The sequence below is a fragment of the Pezoporus wallicus genome, unplaced genomic scaffold, assembly GCF_028554395.1.
Source record: "Pezoporus wallicus isolate ANWC-B61680 ecotype Strahan unplaced genomic scaffold, APGP_CSIRO_Pwel_v1 contig_2012, whole genome shotgun sequence".
In the NCBI taxonomy this organism is placed as follows: Eukaryota; Metazoa; Chordata; class Aves; order Psittaciformes; family Psittacidae; genus Pezoporus; species Pezoporus wallicus.
The window spans coordinates 3,542,792-3,557,651 of record NW_026639840.1 but is presented as its reverse complement, the minus strand read 5'-3'; the positions used below and the strand labels follow the sequence as shown (position 1 = coordinate 3,557,651).

Below are 14,860 nucleotides of genomic sequence, written 5' to 3'. Positions count from 1 at the left end.
AGAGACAGCATGTTTCTGTGCAATACCCTATGCGCCCGAAATTTCTTCTATGAAAAAGGTAGACTGAAAGTTTTGTGAGTGTTATTTGTTTGATATGTTATAATAGTACTTAGATGGCCTAGATGAAGTTCAAGGTTCCGTTATGCTACACAAGCTATGTTACCATATGTAGCCCAAAGTGATTATACAATGCCACAAGAACCACAGAAATGACAAGGAACAGCAAAAGGATCTCTCCCCATCACAAATGAAGAGCTGAGGTACAGTCTCATTAGATGACCTGACCAAGATCAGACAAGAAATCTGTTAGGAGCACATACACAATCCAGCTGTTGGACTTGCAACACAAGTCCTGTCACCACATTACCATGAATTCCTGAATGCGTCTCTGTTACACTGCTTTCTTGTGTCAAGTCCTTTTCTTATTAAGACAGAGGCCTGTGAAGACAACATAGTATACTTAATACACTTGTTTTCTCAGACAGTACAGTACTGAGCTTTTGCATGTTTTCTAGCACTGTACTATCTGTGGAGTGATGAAGAGGATTCACAAAGAAGTAACTCCACACTATCAACTTCATAGAGCGTTCAGTGTTTAGTAATTGACACATCATACGGTAACTAATATTTAGCAATTCTGCAAATATGCTTCAAACTGACTTAGCACAGAAATTAATTTTATGTATCTGCGGCCCAAGGATAGTTCTAATGATCAGCTCAACAAGGCATTTTGTAGCAGAAGAAAAGCCTTTGTTCCAAAAAGCACAGCTAGGGTTCTGAAAAATCTGCAAAACCAGATTTTGACTTAAATGTTAGAATGTTTGCCAAGCCAGCTTCTTGAACTTCTAGACTTTGATCAGCATGTCCATGACAACCATGCCTATTGCTTTAATCATCATCAGAAACCATGTGTGTGTTATTAGTAACAAATACGGCCAAATATTACCCTTGGTTTATCATTGTGGAAACGAGATCAGAATTGCAGTTTACATACAATATGTTGACAACACTAATTTTTCAATGCAACCAAGAGATACATCCTCATATAGTAAAATGACAAATATAAAATTGGTCTTCTGCCATTTCAAAATTTACCCGTAAAAGTTCCTTGACACAGCATAATTGATGTACCTTTACATGTTTCCCAAAGAGCAAGACTAGAGAATTAAAGTGTTTGTAACAGCAGAAATAGGGTATTTGTTCAAGTAAAATAAAAAGACTAATGTTGTTTCGGATTGTGTGCCACAAGCTTTCACGTTTTAATGCTCTGTTCCTCAAGAATCATATTTCATTCTAATCATCACTCCACTAGAAATACACTTGAGTGCAGGGCCAAGAAAGTCAAGGACTGCATTTATGGTCAGTAGAGGTACTAGGTATAAAGGTGAAATAAAGGAAAAATGTGTGTAGGAGCAAACTTTTGTATACACTTGACTGTGAAATTATTGTCCATATTAGGTGATAAAATATAGTATTAGGAATAGCACTGTATATGGTGATCCATGGGACCAGCAAGCAGACACATAGAGAGCCTAAGCAGCCTTACCTGCTTCTAATTTTACATCTCTTAGGGAGGCTAGGCATCAGCTCCATCAACTCACTGTCCCCTTTTCCACAGCTCAGCGCACTGGCGGTGAGCGGGAAGGCTACAATATGTACACAGCCCTAGAGAAGAGGTGCTGAGAAATCCTACTAGCTTTATCAGATGCCCGAATGCAATAGTTTAATTACTTGGGACCTCAGTACAAAAACACCTCCTCCCTTGATCAGGTTTTAGGAGTAAGAGTGGTAGGAGTGTGATAGAAGGTTATCAGCAATAACTACCATGAAGAACAAGTCTGTTTCTATGAATGCAGTGGTGTGAATTCTTGATGCTTCCAATGACAATAAAAGCCATACGGTACCCTCCCCAGTCAGAGGCTGAAGTAGCCCTAAGCTTTGTGGCAGAGAAGACACTACTCAATAAAACCCCAGTCTAAAGAACATACTAGCCTCCTCTGTTAAGCTACACAAACAAGTTTTCAAGTTTTCTTTATTTTTCAGGTATGCCTTGCTCAGATATAATTATACTTGTCATAAATCCTTAGTCTGTAATATCCAATGCATCTAGAAATTCCATAACATCTATTGTTCACTAAATCAAATTGAAGTTCTTATTTAAATAGTAATGCTATAACGAAGAGTTTGCTTTCTGACTGTGATGCCTCTTTTCCTTTAACTGACTCGTATCAGGTAATAGTTCTCATCATATTACCAATACAAAAATTATGCTACAGACAAGAAGGCTGAAGCAAAGTATTAATTTGGTCTCTGCATCCCTTAGATGTTCTTCGTATATTGCATGTACTAATTCAAGATGTAGTGACAGTTCATTTAATACCTCAAAAGTCTCTAGGGTCACACATACACGGTATCATACACCAGCAACATGGACCACACACAGCAAGGAAAAATAGACTAGCTATGTTAGAACTCATTTCCCGAACATATAACCTCTCTGTCTACATATTCTGTTGATACTCAGATTTATGTGAATATGGAAGTCAGGAAGGACAAAGAAAAAAATTTACCATTAAGGATTCCCTTTTGTGTGCCATTTTGGTGTAAGTGGGCAAGCATGTCCTCATTTTCTGCACAGCCTACACAGAGCTGAGAAAGGTCAAAGGACTTCACCCAATTTCCCAGCACTCTGCAACTTGCTGCAGAGTCAGGACTAGAATGCTGGGACACTTAGTATGCCAAATCAGTCCAATTACTTTCTTTTTCCTTTTCTAATGGAACATTTTGGGTATGGCTCATCATCATCATTTCATCTTTCTCAAAACTATATACATACAGTAGCATGAAATCAGAGTGCTGTGGCTTTTTAACACCATCTTCTAGATGTGCTGACTTAAAGTTGAGAGTGTCAGAGGGCTCATATTTCAAAATATAACTCTGGCCCTCCCACTCCTGCAGACCACATGGGAGCCAGTCAGTACATCAAGCTGTTGTTTGCCATTATCATTTTTCTGCTTTATTTGATGAAGCACCCTTACAGACTTCTTCTAGGAAGAGGATCCACCTACCAGTGTCATGCTGACTTCATCTTCCCCATGTGCCATATGCCTTTCAGCTGTGTAACAAACTTGGGAAGATGTGGGGAAAAAGAGTGTTAACTAAATTGTTTCTCAGCATTTCACTAGGAAGTAACTCTGTCCTTTGTTGTTTATTTATAATGAATCTTTAAGCAGGGCATGTGGGGGGTTGTTTTGTTTTGGTTTTGCTGACTCGGCAAACTGATACTTTGAGAGAATTGTCTAGAGAAAGCAAAGAGTCCTTTATGATGTCCATCACTACCAAGCGATTTGGCAGATTCCTCCATGAGATGCGCAATCCGATAGGTTGAGAGCGCACTTGGCTGGCCAGTCACCAGCAGAAAAGCTCAACTTAAACACTTCTAAAATCTTATTATGCCCAATTTATGCATTTGGTTGAGGAAAGAAAGAGAATGAAAAATAGAGGCAGCTGAGTGTCAGCGAAGGGTGGAACACTGATGTCATTTTCATTGCAGTGCTGCACAAAAAAAATACTGACTTTGTACATACGCTGTATCTAGCTAAGGCAAGCATGTGCTAAGTAAACCTGCAAAGATGATTCCATTTGTCCAGAAGACCGAGGTGAAGTATCACTGTGTCATTAATCAGAGGGCAAGGACCTTCTGTTTGGCTAGCTATAGTGGACAGAGGGCCCAGCCAGGGCTTTTGCAGAATCTGTGGTGCTTTCCAAATTCACATCCAGAGGGAGAGCCCTTCAGCCTCAGCACTAAAACCACCAGTCCAAGACTGGCTTCGGTTTGTGCCTGAGGGCCGTGAGGTAGGAAGGGGCTCTGAGCCACCACAGCTCCCACCCCCAGCGGTACCTTGGGGAAGGAAGGCTCTTCACTTCTGCATTTCCCTGCTGGTTTCTGAAGTCGAAGCAGCACAAAAAAATGTGTTGCATAGACATAGATCTGGACATTGAGACACGCTTCAAGTAATGGCTAGTTTCTGGTCTTTCTAGAAAAATCTGTTTGGTTTTAATCATCCCCAAAAGCCTACCTGTCTTGGCTGCATTAAATGATCCTTGAAATGTCTGAATGAGACATAGAGCTGAGGGCAAAGCCATGCAGACACTTAGCAGGAGAAATGCTGTGAGCTTTGGTTTTACGGAGTAGGCCTCTCAAATCAGCATTTAAAGCATAAAATTGTCAACTCCCCAGACAAAAAGAATGCTGAAAATGTAAAAATCTTGTTCACATTACAGTTTGTAATCTATTTTGAATATTATTTCAAACATGATAAGATAGAGATTCCACCAAGCTTTTGCAGCCAAGAGTAGAAACCAGGCCAAACACTACCTGAGCATAAAAGCAACAGGACAGCATAGGTTAACATGGTAACAACGAAATATTTTGCCATTATAAATAGTGGCATAACTTTGCCAGGTCGACATGGAGCATGAAAAAATCTCCATCTGCAGACAGGGTAAGAAAAAATAATGCTTAGGGAGGGAATTGCAAGACCTAAACACCAACCAGGATTTATTACTAAACACCATTCAAATCAAGCCAGGGTGGGGAGAGAATAGATGGTTAATGGCTTAAACAGGGCAAATCCTACATTTTGTAAAAACGTGTCTTTTGATTAACACCTAATAAGAGTCTTTAGATTAATACCAAAAGGCAAAATGTATCTTCTTGCTCTTTTTTTTTGGCACTTAATTAAGAAAAACCTCTGGTCAAAACAAGTTCCTGCCCTCCAGCTGGATGAGCACTGAGACACCTCTGTCACAGAGTGACGGCGTGCTCGAGCACCCTGCCAGGCAGGGCTGGCTGCTGCTGTGCCAAGGAGCAGCCTGTTTCTTGGAGATGTTTATGCAATTCAACTGTGCTGCTTCTGAAGCCACAGACCCTAAAAAAGGGGGAAAGACAAAGAACCTCTCAGGTCATTAGTGTACCTCACTCGGGTTTTGCCTTCCACCAAATACTGTCAGATTTCTGTTTTGTTTGGACCTGAAGGGTGGAGGGAGTTGGAAAGTTGCCTTCTCTGCTGTCAGTGCTTCCTAATGATGCTTCTCACTAGAGAAAATGAGCTTGTTTGTTTGAGAATCCAAATTCCCTGTGGGGCACAGTTTGGGAAACTGAAGATATGGGAAGGAAAATAATATCCATTAGGGCAGAGTATGAACAGCCATAAAGCAGAATAGTGAAACACCTACAGAGTATGTTGTAGCTTTGCCAGCAAACTAATTAACATCTCACTGACTGAGGAGAGAGCTGTGACAGCCAAAAAGTTAAAATAAAAATAAATCAGAAGTTTAGTCTAGTGATTAAAACAGGAAATTACTGCCAGTCAGGGCTCCTCCGTTCTGCTTCCGATTTACTGAGCAAATTGGAGAAGCTAAATTTTAAAAGTAGCTTCTAATTTGGAAAGCTTTCATTTCTGATGTCCAGCTATGCACACAGACAACTTCGCCGACTAGCATCTTCCGTGTCCTCCTGTGCGTTTGTGAGGGCAGAGCATTTCAGGCCATTGGTGTCTCTCCAGTCAGCTACACTTACTGGCCAGCTCAAAGTGGCCATCCCTGAAAGTTTCCCCTGCCTGTAAATTGTGTCTAGCACAACATACCGCTGTGGGAGTCTGATGTTTAAATGCTCTTTATGGCTGGCATAACATATTGCAGTGGGAGTGCTATGTTTAAACACCATTTGTAAACATTTACAAGAGTTCTCAGACACCTTCTCTCTCTAAAGCCAGGGCTTTAGTTTTGGAAATAATGCACTCGGTGGCCTGCTTGTTTTCTGAAAGGACTGCTTCTTAGTAGGGGCAATGAAACTCCATTGCCAGGTCCGACTGCAGGATGAGTTTAAGTCAAGTGCAGCTGAAACTGAGAATCAAAAATAACTCATCTTCTGTTCAGTAGCATAACCTGAACTGAAACTACAAATAAAGCAGTCTGTGATGCCTCAGGAGGAGGGGGAGCATCTCTGAATCATGGGAGCTCTCTGTACACAGGGCTCCTGTTCAATTCCCTCAAATTTCTAAATGAAATTTCTCATGTGGCTCCTTCTTATGCTGACTCGAGTTGTGCTACAAATTCCTCAGAGGCAAAGTCAAGTTAAGTGTCCAGAACAAGGATGTCTCCATAAATTGATATTTTCCTGCCCACCGTTCAACTATAATCTCCCATCCTTTTCAAGGGACACCATGGATCAGAGGGTTACATTCCGGTTGCCTGCCAGCATTTATTTAGTCACAGAAGTCCAAATGTTTCTCATTATATCAATTCACTTTATTTTTTTTATTATCATTTCTGTGCAATATTTATGTAAATATATGTGACCCACTGTCAGCTTCATCTTTACTATGAGCCAGAATATTTACAGTGGCTTGTCAGATTGTCATGAAGCAAGTTATTACAGGTGTTTACTTATTTGTAACAGAGTTTGCTACCACATCTGACCCGTTAAAGAATGTTATTATGCTGAGGAATAAGCATGAAAAATAGAGAATGTTGTTTACTGACACTACAGATAGGGGGAAGGGAGGGAAAGAGAGGCCACAGTAAGTTTAATGTCCCCTCTTCCGCCTGTCAGCATGCAGGGGGGAACACCCTCAATGTTCCTTTCCCTCTTGGTCCCACATGCAACCCTGGAGGTAACACAATGTACACCATCTCCATCAGCCATGGGATCTCAACTCTCAGAGCTCCTGCCAAGCTCAGGTCTTCTGCCAACCACCTGCTTCTTCAACCCTTGTTTTCACATAGAAAGCAATTTGGACCTACACACTGAGAAATCATACAAGCTCACAAAACAAAAACAAACCCTTTCCCAGCAGGATGGGTCATTTAATTTTTCTAAACTTCATCTGGGAATGTTAAAAAAAAAAGAATCATACCATTCTGCCACTATACAGGCAAAGTATCTGCTAGAGACTACAGAAAACGTTACAGCTGTCTTCAGTGCAGCTGTATGCAATACTCTCACCTTCACCTTATTAGCATATTATGTACCTTACTATATTTTTGTTACATACAACAGTTTTAGTGAGTGCATTTAGAAAAAAACTAAAGAAGTATTTGCACAAGGTCATTGCTTACTCTACTTGCTTCCCTAGTTAAAAAGGCTTTCTATAGGGGACGTATAACATTTAGGCATTACAACAGTCCATTTGAGAATCCCTTCCTCTTTCCTTCAAGATGCAGAAATCAGTGAAAACATTTACCAAGAACAAGAAACCAAATTAAATTCCTCAAATTAATGATTTCCACTGATCAAAGCCATATCTTTCCTTCATACTCAATCCCAGTTTGTGCACTCCCATATAATATGTATCCACATCCTAAGAAATTGACAATATTTCATTGTTTAGAGTGTGCAAAGCTGAATTATAGAAGTCTTTCTTAGTTATAGGTTCTAACAGGGAATAAGCAAGAATCTAGTTAAGAAATACAGTCCTTTACTAGTGATGTACTTCTACAGATGCTATACATAATCCTAGCAGTATGTACTTTGTAGATATGATCTTATAATGAAATGGATATGAAAACCATTCATTGCAAAAATGGTATGGGCATGTTTCTAAATACTATGTTCAGTGTCACAAGTCATCTTGAATGTTTGACTATTTCTTACGGAAGTAACTTGCAGAACTCAAACACTAACTTCAACATACAGACTCTCCATTAAGGGGATATGACCTTCATGTCTGCAACCAATATATTTTGCCCAAATCTTCACAATTAATTTAAACCCTACTTACTTTACTACTACTCTCCCACACCCTGGGAGATTCACTGATCATTCACTGCTTCTTCCCTTTGTTTTGCAGGCTCGTCCAAAAGGAGAAGGCCTGACACCATACCAGGGCAAGAAACGCTGCTTCGGTGAATATAAGTGCCCCAAATGCAAGAGAAAATGGATGAGTGGAAACTCCTGGGCTAACATGGGACAAGAATGTATCAAGTGCCACATTAATGTTTATCCTCACAAACAGGTAGGAGAAACGCGTACCTGCTGGCATACAGACTTGAAACTAGGAATGCTTTTAACTCTGTAAAGCATGGGTAAGACTTAAACAGGACTTGACACAGACTACAACATGTCACAAAATCTTGTTTCCCACATGAGCTGCTATTTTCAGCCCTTGAAGTCTGGACTGGTGTCAGAGTTGCAAAATTCAAGTGTTCTATCCTTGAGAAAAAATGCCTCCAAAACAAAATCCTTACATGCCTTTGTTATAAAAACAGGCTATGGGGCCTTATAAACAAATACGGTGTAAACCAAGTTCAGCAGTTAGCAATGAGCCTCCTAGTTCTTCTGACTCACTTCAGGCTTACGCTAATTTAACGTTTTGTTCCACTGGTGTCAGTGGAACTATTTCCCATGTGTACTACTTTTTTCAACAGGTGAAAAAAGACTGGATTTGGTCAAGGGATCACATCTATTTATAAAGATTACCGATAAAAGAGAACAATACTGAGGTGACTCCTGCCTACAGAATTCTTTGGTTAATGACAGTAAAGCAAGACAGCGTAGTTAAAGAAAGGTTTCTAAGTTTACATAATACTAAGTGATGCTCAAGCAAAGAATGTCAAGAGAAGGCCTTTTATTAAGCTGAAAGGGCCAAATCTAAGAAGTAGCTCTGCTGGGAAAGCTCTGTCTGCTATCCTGTCAGCCATAACCCACACAGTACACACAGCCTTCTTTCCAGCTCACTGCAGATTGCAGTTTCCTCTCTCTCTTGAGGTGATTTCCTGCATTTCCAGCTCACAATAGGAAAACCGACTGTCAGTTTCCCCTTGTATCACACCACAATCAGTCACAAGCAGTCAACCAATTTAGCAGTCCTTGGTGGGAGGCAGACAGACCAACTGCATGAGTTCATACCCCTTGTTTCCCCAACAAACCAGGCTTACAAGACTGGCTGTCAAAGCTGATTTTTCTTTTTCAAAGACTTTTTCAAAACAGAGTCACTTTTGACTTTGACAACCCCATGAAAAAATAAATTTGCCCATCAAGGAAAAATTTGAGGGATATTGCAGAAAAGTGTTATGGAGGAAAAGGTGAGAATTAATTTTAAAGAGTTTAGAAGGTGTGATTTACCTCAGGTGTAATTCATCCTAGCTAAATCTCAGTAATAGAGCTCTGCATGGGTCAAATTACCTCCTGCACACTCAGAGAGACTGCTCAAACCATAGACAGATCATTTAGATGTACTTGCAATAGGTGCAAAGGAATTCCATCAGGAGCCTTAGGAGTCTCATTAGTTACTTAAGTACTTCCAAAATTCCCATAAAAAGCTCTTTGCATGGGCTCATAAGGAACACTCATACCAGTTACTAGTATTTTGGAGAAGGGTATCAGGAGAAAAAAAAAAAGCAGATACTGTGACTTTACTATGATGAAAAGACAGAGGAATATTGAAATTCATTGCAGCAAGCAGGAAGAAGAGATAAAAATAAGTTTATTAAGCTTTATCCCACACAGGAACATCAAATCAGCTGCATTTCTTCCTTTTGCAGACATGTGCATATTCACTGAATTCTAAGGGCAAGATGTGGCTTAGTCTCTACAGCAACACTGCATTCCAATATGCAGCCAAAATATTGACTTACACTTGCTAGTACCTTGAAGCAGTGTGAATTACAGTTAAAATGTAGCATTTGAAGCCTGTCACACTTGTGGCAGAAGCCTTAGTTTAAAATTCATATACTTCACCAAAAGATGATCATCCCTTCTTTCTATCATGGGAGTTTTCCTACTTCACAATGAACTTGTACAATTCCCTGGTTGATCCAGTGAATATCTGCATTTCTGTTGGCCAGTTGAGATGTGAACCATTCGCCTTTGTCTGGGCTAATGCCACTCATGCCAAACCAGAAAACAAGAGGTCATCTTTAGAAACTGAAGTCTAATTTCCCTGACAAAAGTGTGACTAGAGACTACATTGCAAGTGAAAAAAAGCAAGGACCCCTTTTTCTGTGGAAGCATATATATGGAAGGAAAGCTAAGCAATTTTCTTTCACTAACTTATATGAGACAGTCTCAAAGCTTCCAAGATCTCTGGTTCCTTGCCTCTGTTTATACAGCTTGTGCAGACAACTGCACCAAAATCCAGGCAGAGCAATGAAGTCATTTATCACATGCATGGAAGTATGGTCTTGAGGGTGAGAGAAATTGCAAGACCATTAATTTATAACACAAATCTATAAATATTTACCTTGTTCTTCTAAATTCTTTCCATCATTTATGGTACTGTTCAAAGGGTCACAAGAAATCTCTTGAGGTATCCCAATCCATATTACACAAGAAGAATTATCACCTGGGGGTATGTATATTTTGTAGTAAAGAAGGTTTGAAAGTAGTTTCTTTGGCAGAGTTGCCCCTTGTGGCAGGGTTAAAAGAGTCTAATCTAGTAGTACTAAAGTCAAAGAAATACTGAGGAAGCACTGTGGTCTACAGTGCTTCCATAAGCTGTGCTTACCTTGGAGCCATATACATTGTGTTTTCCAGGTAATAATTGCAGCATGTGCAGTGCAAGTTTCCACAACTGACCGCAATCGCTGTGTTTCCATGCCATTCCTTAAAGACACCATAACTCAGGACATGGAAAAGCTTTGTTTTTCTTATCTATCCAGGTGTTCATGTCCCACTACTATGTATTGCAGCTATTCGAGATCTTCAAGACAAGAATGCATCTCAGCTGGGCTTCCAGATATAAATAACTTGCATCCAGTTGCTAATGGTCTTTCCCAAAATCTGAACTTAACAACCTTGAGCTAAAAGACTTTACATCCTATTGTCACTGCCTCATATCCATCTGCTTCTATTTCTCAGTGTTAGTATAGGGATTCATCCTAGTCTTTTTCATTCTTCCAGAGGTGCCCTGTGCTGCTTTTGATTAAACATACCAGCAATAGCCAGACAGTAAAGAAAACGTTATCAGTTTATGCACAGAGCCAGCAGCAAATGAGAGCTGGCAGGCTGCATGAGGTCAGCACTGCTTCTTGACAGAGCCTAGTGTTTGCTAACCCATGCATGTTTTTTGTCCAAGCATCCAGCTCCGCACCAGACTCTCTGTAAACATTTGTCAGATCTATCCGTGTGGTGTTATTCTGCACCATTTTGAAAAATGTGCTGTACCCAGTCACCAGTACTTTTACACCAATGATAATATTTTGTTAATCTACAGTGAAAGATATTTAATTAAATAAGTGCAGTATTTGTAATTTGAGAGTTAAAGCGCAAAAAAAACTTATTGTTCACGTAAGATTGTTTTAAATTAGCACTGCTACACCACCTTAACATTTTCTGCATATATTTCCTATTTATTCTTTAGATTTTGATAACTTGAATTACTTTGCACCTACCATAGGAGAGTCCTTATTCATGTTTGAGTTTCAATGTACTTCTAGAAGATTTTAGCAATCACTTCCCCCACCTTCAGTGCATTAATGGATGTCCTCAGCTAATTACATGCTCCTTCCACCGTTATTATATGGTATGAGAGTATTTTCAGTCTAATCTGAATCTTCCATTAGCCAGTTTTTATCAGCTTAAATAACTTATCTAAGAAAAGATGCTGCCTCTCCATAGAAGCCATGTTTCTCTTGTGCCATTTTAATCCCATTCAAGAAAAAGAAATGGATGTTGCTGTTTTGTAGTGTCTTTCAGTACAAATCACTACACTATGTGATATAATCCTTTTATGGTTACTTGCACTATGATCATATTTTTCCCCCCACTTTAACAAAACCCAGATGAACTGGCCAGACAGAAGATGTCTGACCTCCATTCAAGCTCAGACAGTATTTACCTCTAGTGAAATAAATTATTTCTACTTCCAAACAATCTTGTCAATATGTCTTCTCTGCAATGTGTTGGAATTCATCATCTCCTTTTCTTTCTCTTTGCCCTACCATTTAGTAAATATATCATTGTGACTAACAGATAAAAAGGTATTTTGAACATTATTTAAGAAAAATTAATGGTCATTTTATCAGCAGATGAAAATCACTGTTGTTTCTCAACATTAACTGTCCTTACGTCAAGTTACAAGAACTCGCAAAATTACAAAACCTATGTAGCTGCAAACAACTCTGACCATGTTTAAAACCATTCAGATGCCAGATTTCCCTGGCAAGGGTATATTATAAAGAAGTCTACATTCACAATAGTATATACAGCATGAAAATTCACACCAGATCAGATCAGCCTTCCCTGATCCACATCTGACCCTAGGCAGTAGAGGACACAGGAATGTGTGGATATAGACAAGACCCAGCAACCACCTCCAAGGGTACTTTCCCATCCTTGGTATGGCCAAGTGAGTATCTCTATATTCCCCTAGTTTCTCACCAAATAGATCTACCTCTGTAGAGTCTATTCGATAGCTGAGTTATAACCACATGGGCCACTAAGCCTTGCTGTGTCACCCTGAATATTGGGGATTAGGATGCTTTTGTCCATTTTAGGAGGAAAAAAATGTAAATCCTTATTTCAGGATTGCTTGATACTCATTGCAGTGAACTATGGGCTTGTTCTCAGTTGCCAGGCTTGCCCTTTTCTCTGGTCCTCAACTCCATCTCTATTTCATCTTCCCCAATTGCTTTCCTCAGTCTGTGGACTTTTCAGTCCTGCAGGGTTTGTCCACATTCTCTCACAAAGGGTGGCTCTTGCCTGAATACTCTCATGTAAGTGGCTCAGGCAATAATATCAGAGTACTGAAGATAATTGTCTGCACTCTGGGTAGCTCTGGGGTAGCCATTGAAGCACATATGCTGGGTCTGTGAATGGCTTGTGCAGCTACGCTCAAATCTTGATTTCCTATGCATACCTTTCGTTAGTGGGTCCCTGGAGGGGAGAGCAGCCACACTTCCCTGCCACCTGCTCTTTGTTCCTGGAGGCTCTTTTCACTTCAGGAAATGATGCCGTGCCAATTCCCCACAAGGAATGTCTCAATTCAGCCCTGTGCTCTTATTCCACGTACCCTGTTTGTGAGAATGAGCTTTTAATCTCTCTGGGGCAGGAAAAGTCTTCTCAGCAATTTTACAGCTGTGTATATACTTCAGAGTGCTCTATAAATACAGCTCTAAATCTCTGCGTCTAAGAGAGGTGGTAGAGAATGTATTGCAAGGAGTAACAAAAGAGCCTGATAACAGGGCTGCTGCCATTCATTCCCCACCTCATCCATGGAGCATGGAATGAGGTGGCTCTTGCATCAGAGCTGTAGAACTGCTCCTTATCCCAAAGAAGCTCTGTGTGCATTTTTGTTTTCATGACTAAATTGTGCCACTGTGTTCCTCCTTCTGTGTTTCCACCATGTCCCTCAAGTGGTAAACCTCCCCGTGGAACTGCTTACAGGAATTCACAGGCCATGGGGCAAAAATTGGGGGCCTGTTGAGCTCAAGCTTTATTGAGGAGTAAGAGACCAAAGAACTACCCTGACAAAGCTGCTCCATGTCTACTAGTACTAAAGTAGTTACTTTAGCTACTCTAAACATAATCAGAGATCTCAGACTGGACTTAACCCTACCTTTTATTCTTCCAAGGAATTTGGATTTTGTAGTTGTTTATGCTCCTTCTTACCATGCTCCAGCAAGGAGCCAGTTCTTGTAGCCATTCACCAGCATTCTTGGCACACCGTAACAGCCCAGATGCCAAGCTTTGAATTCTCATCTTCTTCCCCTGCCTGCTATAGCAGCAATATCCGTGCCTGTGGTTGCTTCCTGGCTGGACTCTTATCAAGGCTTCTCTGACTTTGTGGGTAACTCAAGTGCTGTTTCTGATGACAGCTGTTGCACTGGTGCAGAGCTAGCCATCTGGTGACTGACTTGTCCTCTTGGACACTATTTTCTCCCAGCTGTCAGGAATTTACTGTTGGACTGGAAATAATTTGGTATGTAAATACATTCTTCGTAATATCCAAGCTATTACTTCCATGGGCAATGCAGTTGTCTCATCACAATTTCCATACACTGGTGCATCCAGAGCCACCTCTGTATGAGGATGGATGGGTCTGACCACTCAAGCCCATGCTTTTCAACAGTTTCAGGCCTACAATTACAACCTTTTAACTCTTTAGAGTTAATAAACCCTCCCTAGCATGTCTGTACTTCTGTGCTCCAGCAGTGGGAATACAGATCACCCCAGACTTCTGCTTCTCTGAGGTCTAAAAAGAGACTTACACCATTTAGCTCATATAGTTACCATTCATTCTTAGCTGGCCTGACCCAGAGGCTGCTTGCTCTCTCTGAGCATCATGCCTCTGATCTGCAGCCTTCTTATCACTGCCTCTTAGACCCACAAGCAAGAACTGAGGGCCTCATTAATGTTCTTGTTCCCCACAGACAGAACACAGAGGGTCTACTGCTCAAGAATGTACATTGCATTTCATCTTTTTTCCCTAGTGCATAACTTTTATCAGACTAAAAATTTACTAATTCACAATAGCATTTGTATCTTGAGGGAAGCATAACTATCTATGGCTTCTTAAGACTGTTAACCTAATGATTATCCTGCAAGCTATAGCTGTAGAATCCATTTCTGTTCACATATCTAATTTCTCATTTAATCATCTCATTTGCTTCATTAGAACTTGAGGTAACGAGTCCAGAAAATTATGTAGAAGTGGGGTTTTGCATGTGAATTTTTGATATGATCCTTTACCCATCAGTGGTGTAATCAAACGTTTCCATTCTTCAGGAAAATAAAAAAAATTTTTTAAAAAAATCAATCTTCTAAATACAAACATAAGAAGCCACATTGTTCCATTCTGCTTCTTAATGGAGGCAATTTTCCTCAAGGATGGCTTAGTGATGTTTTCTGACACCTAAC

At 40.2% G+C, this 14,860-nt stretch overlaps 1 protein-coding gene across 1 annotated transcript in view; it reads left to right on the top strand.

The window, feature by feature from the left end:
* Positions 1 to 14,860, top strand: part of ZCCHC24 (zinc finger CCHC-type containing 24) — a 111,280-nt gene that overhangs the window by 91,505 nt on the left and 4,915 nt on the right. The window contains exon 3 of the mRNA XM_057416348.1: positions 7,854 to 8,018. Coding sequence (XP_057272331.1) covers positions 7,854 to 8,018 — 165 coding nt within the window. The remainder of the gene's footprint in view (positions 1 to 7,853; positions 8,019 to 14,860) is intronic.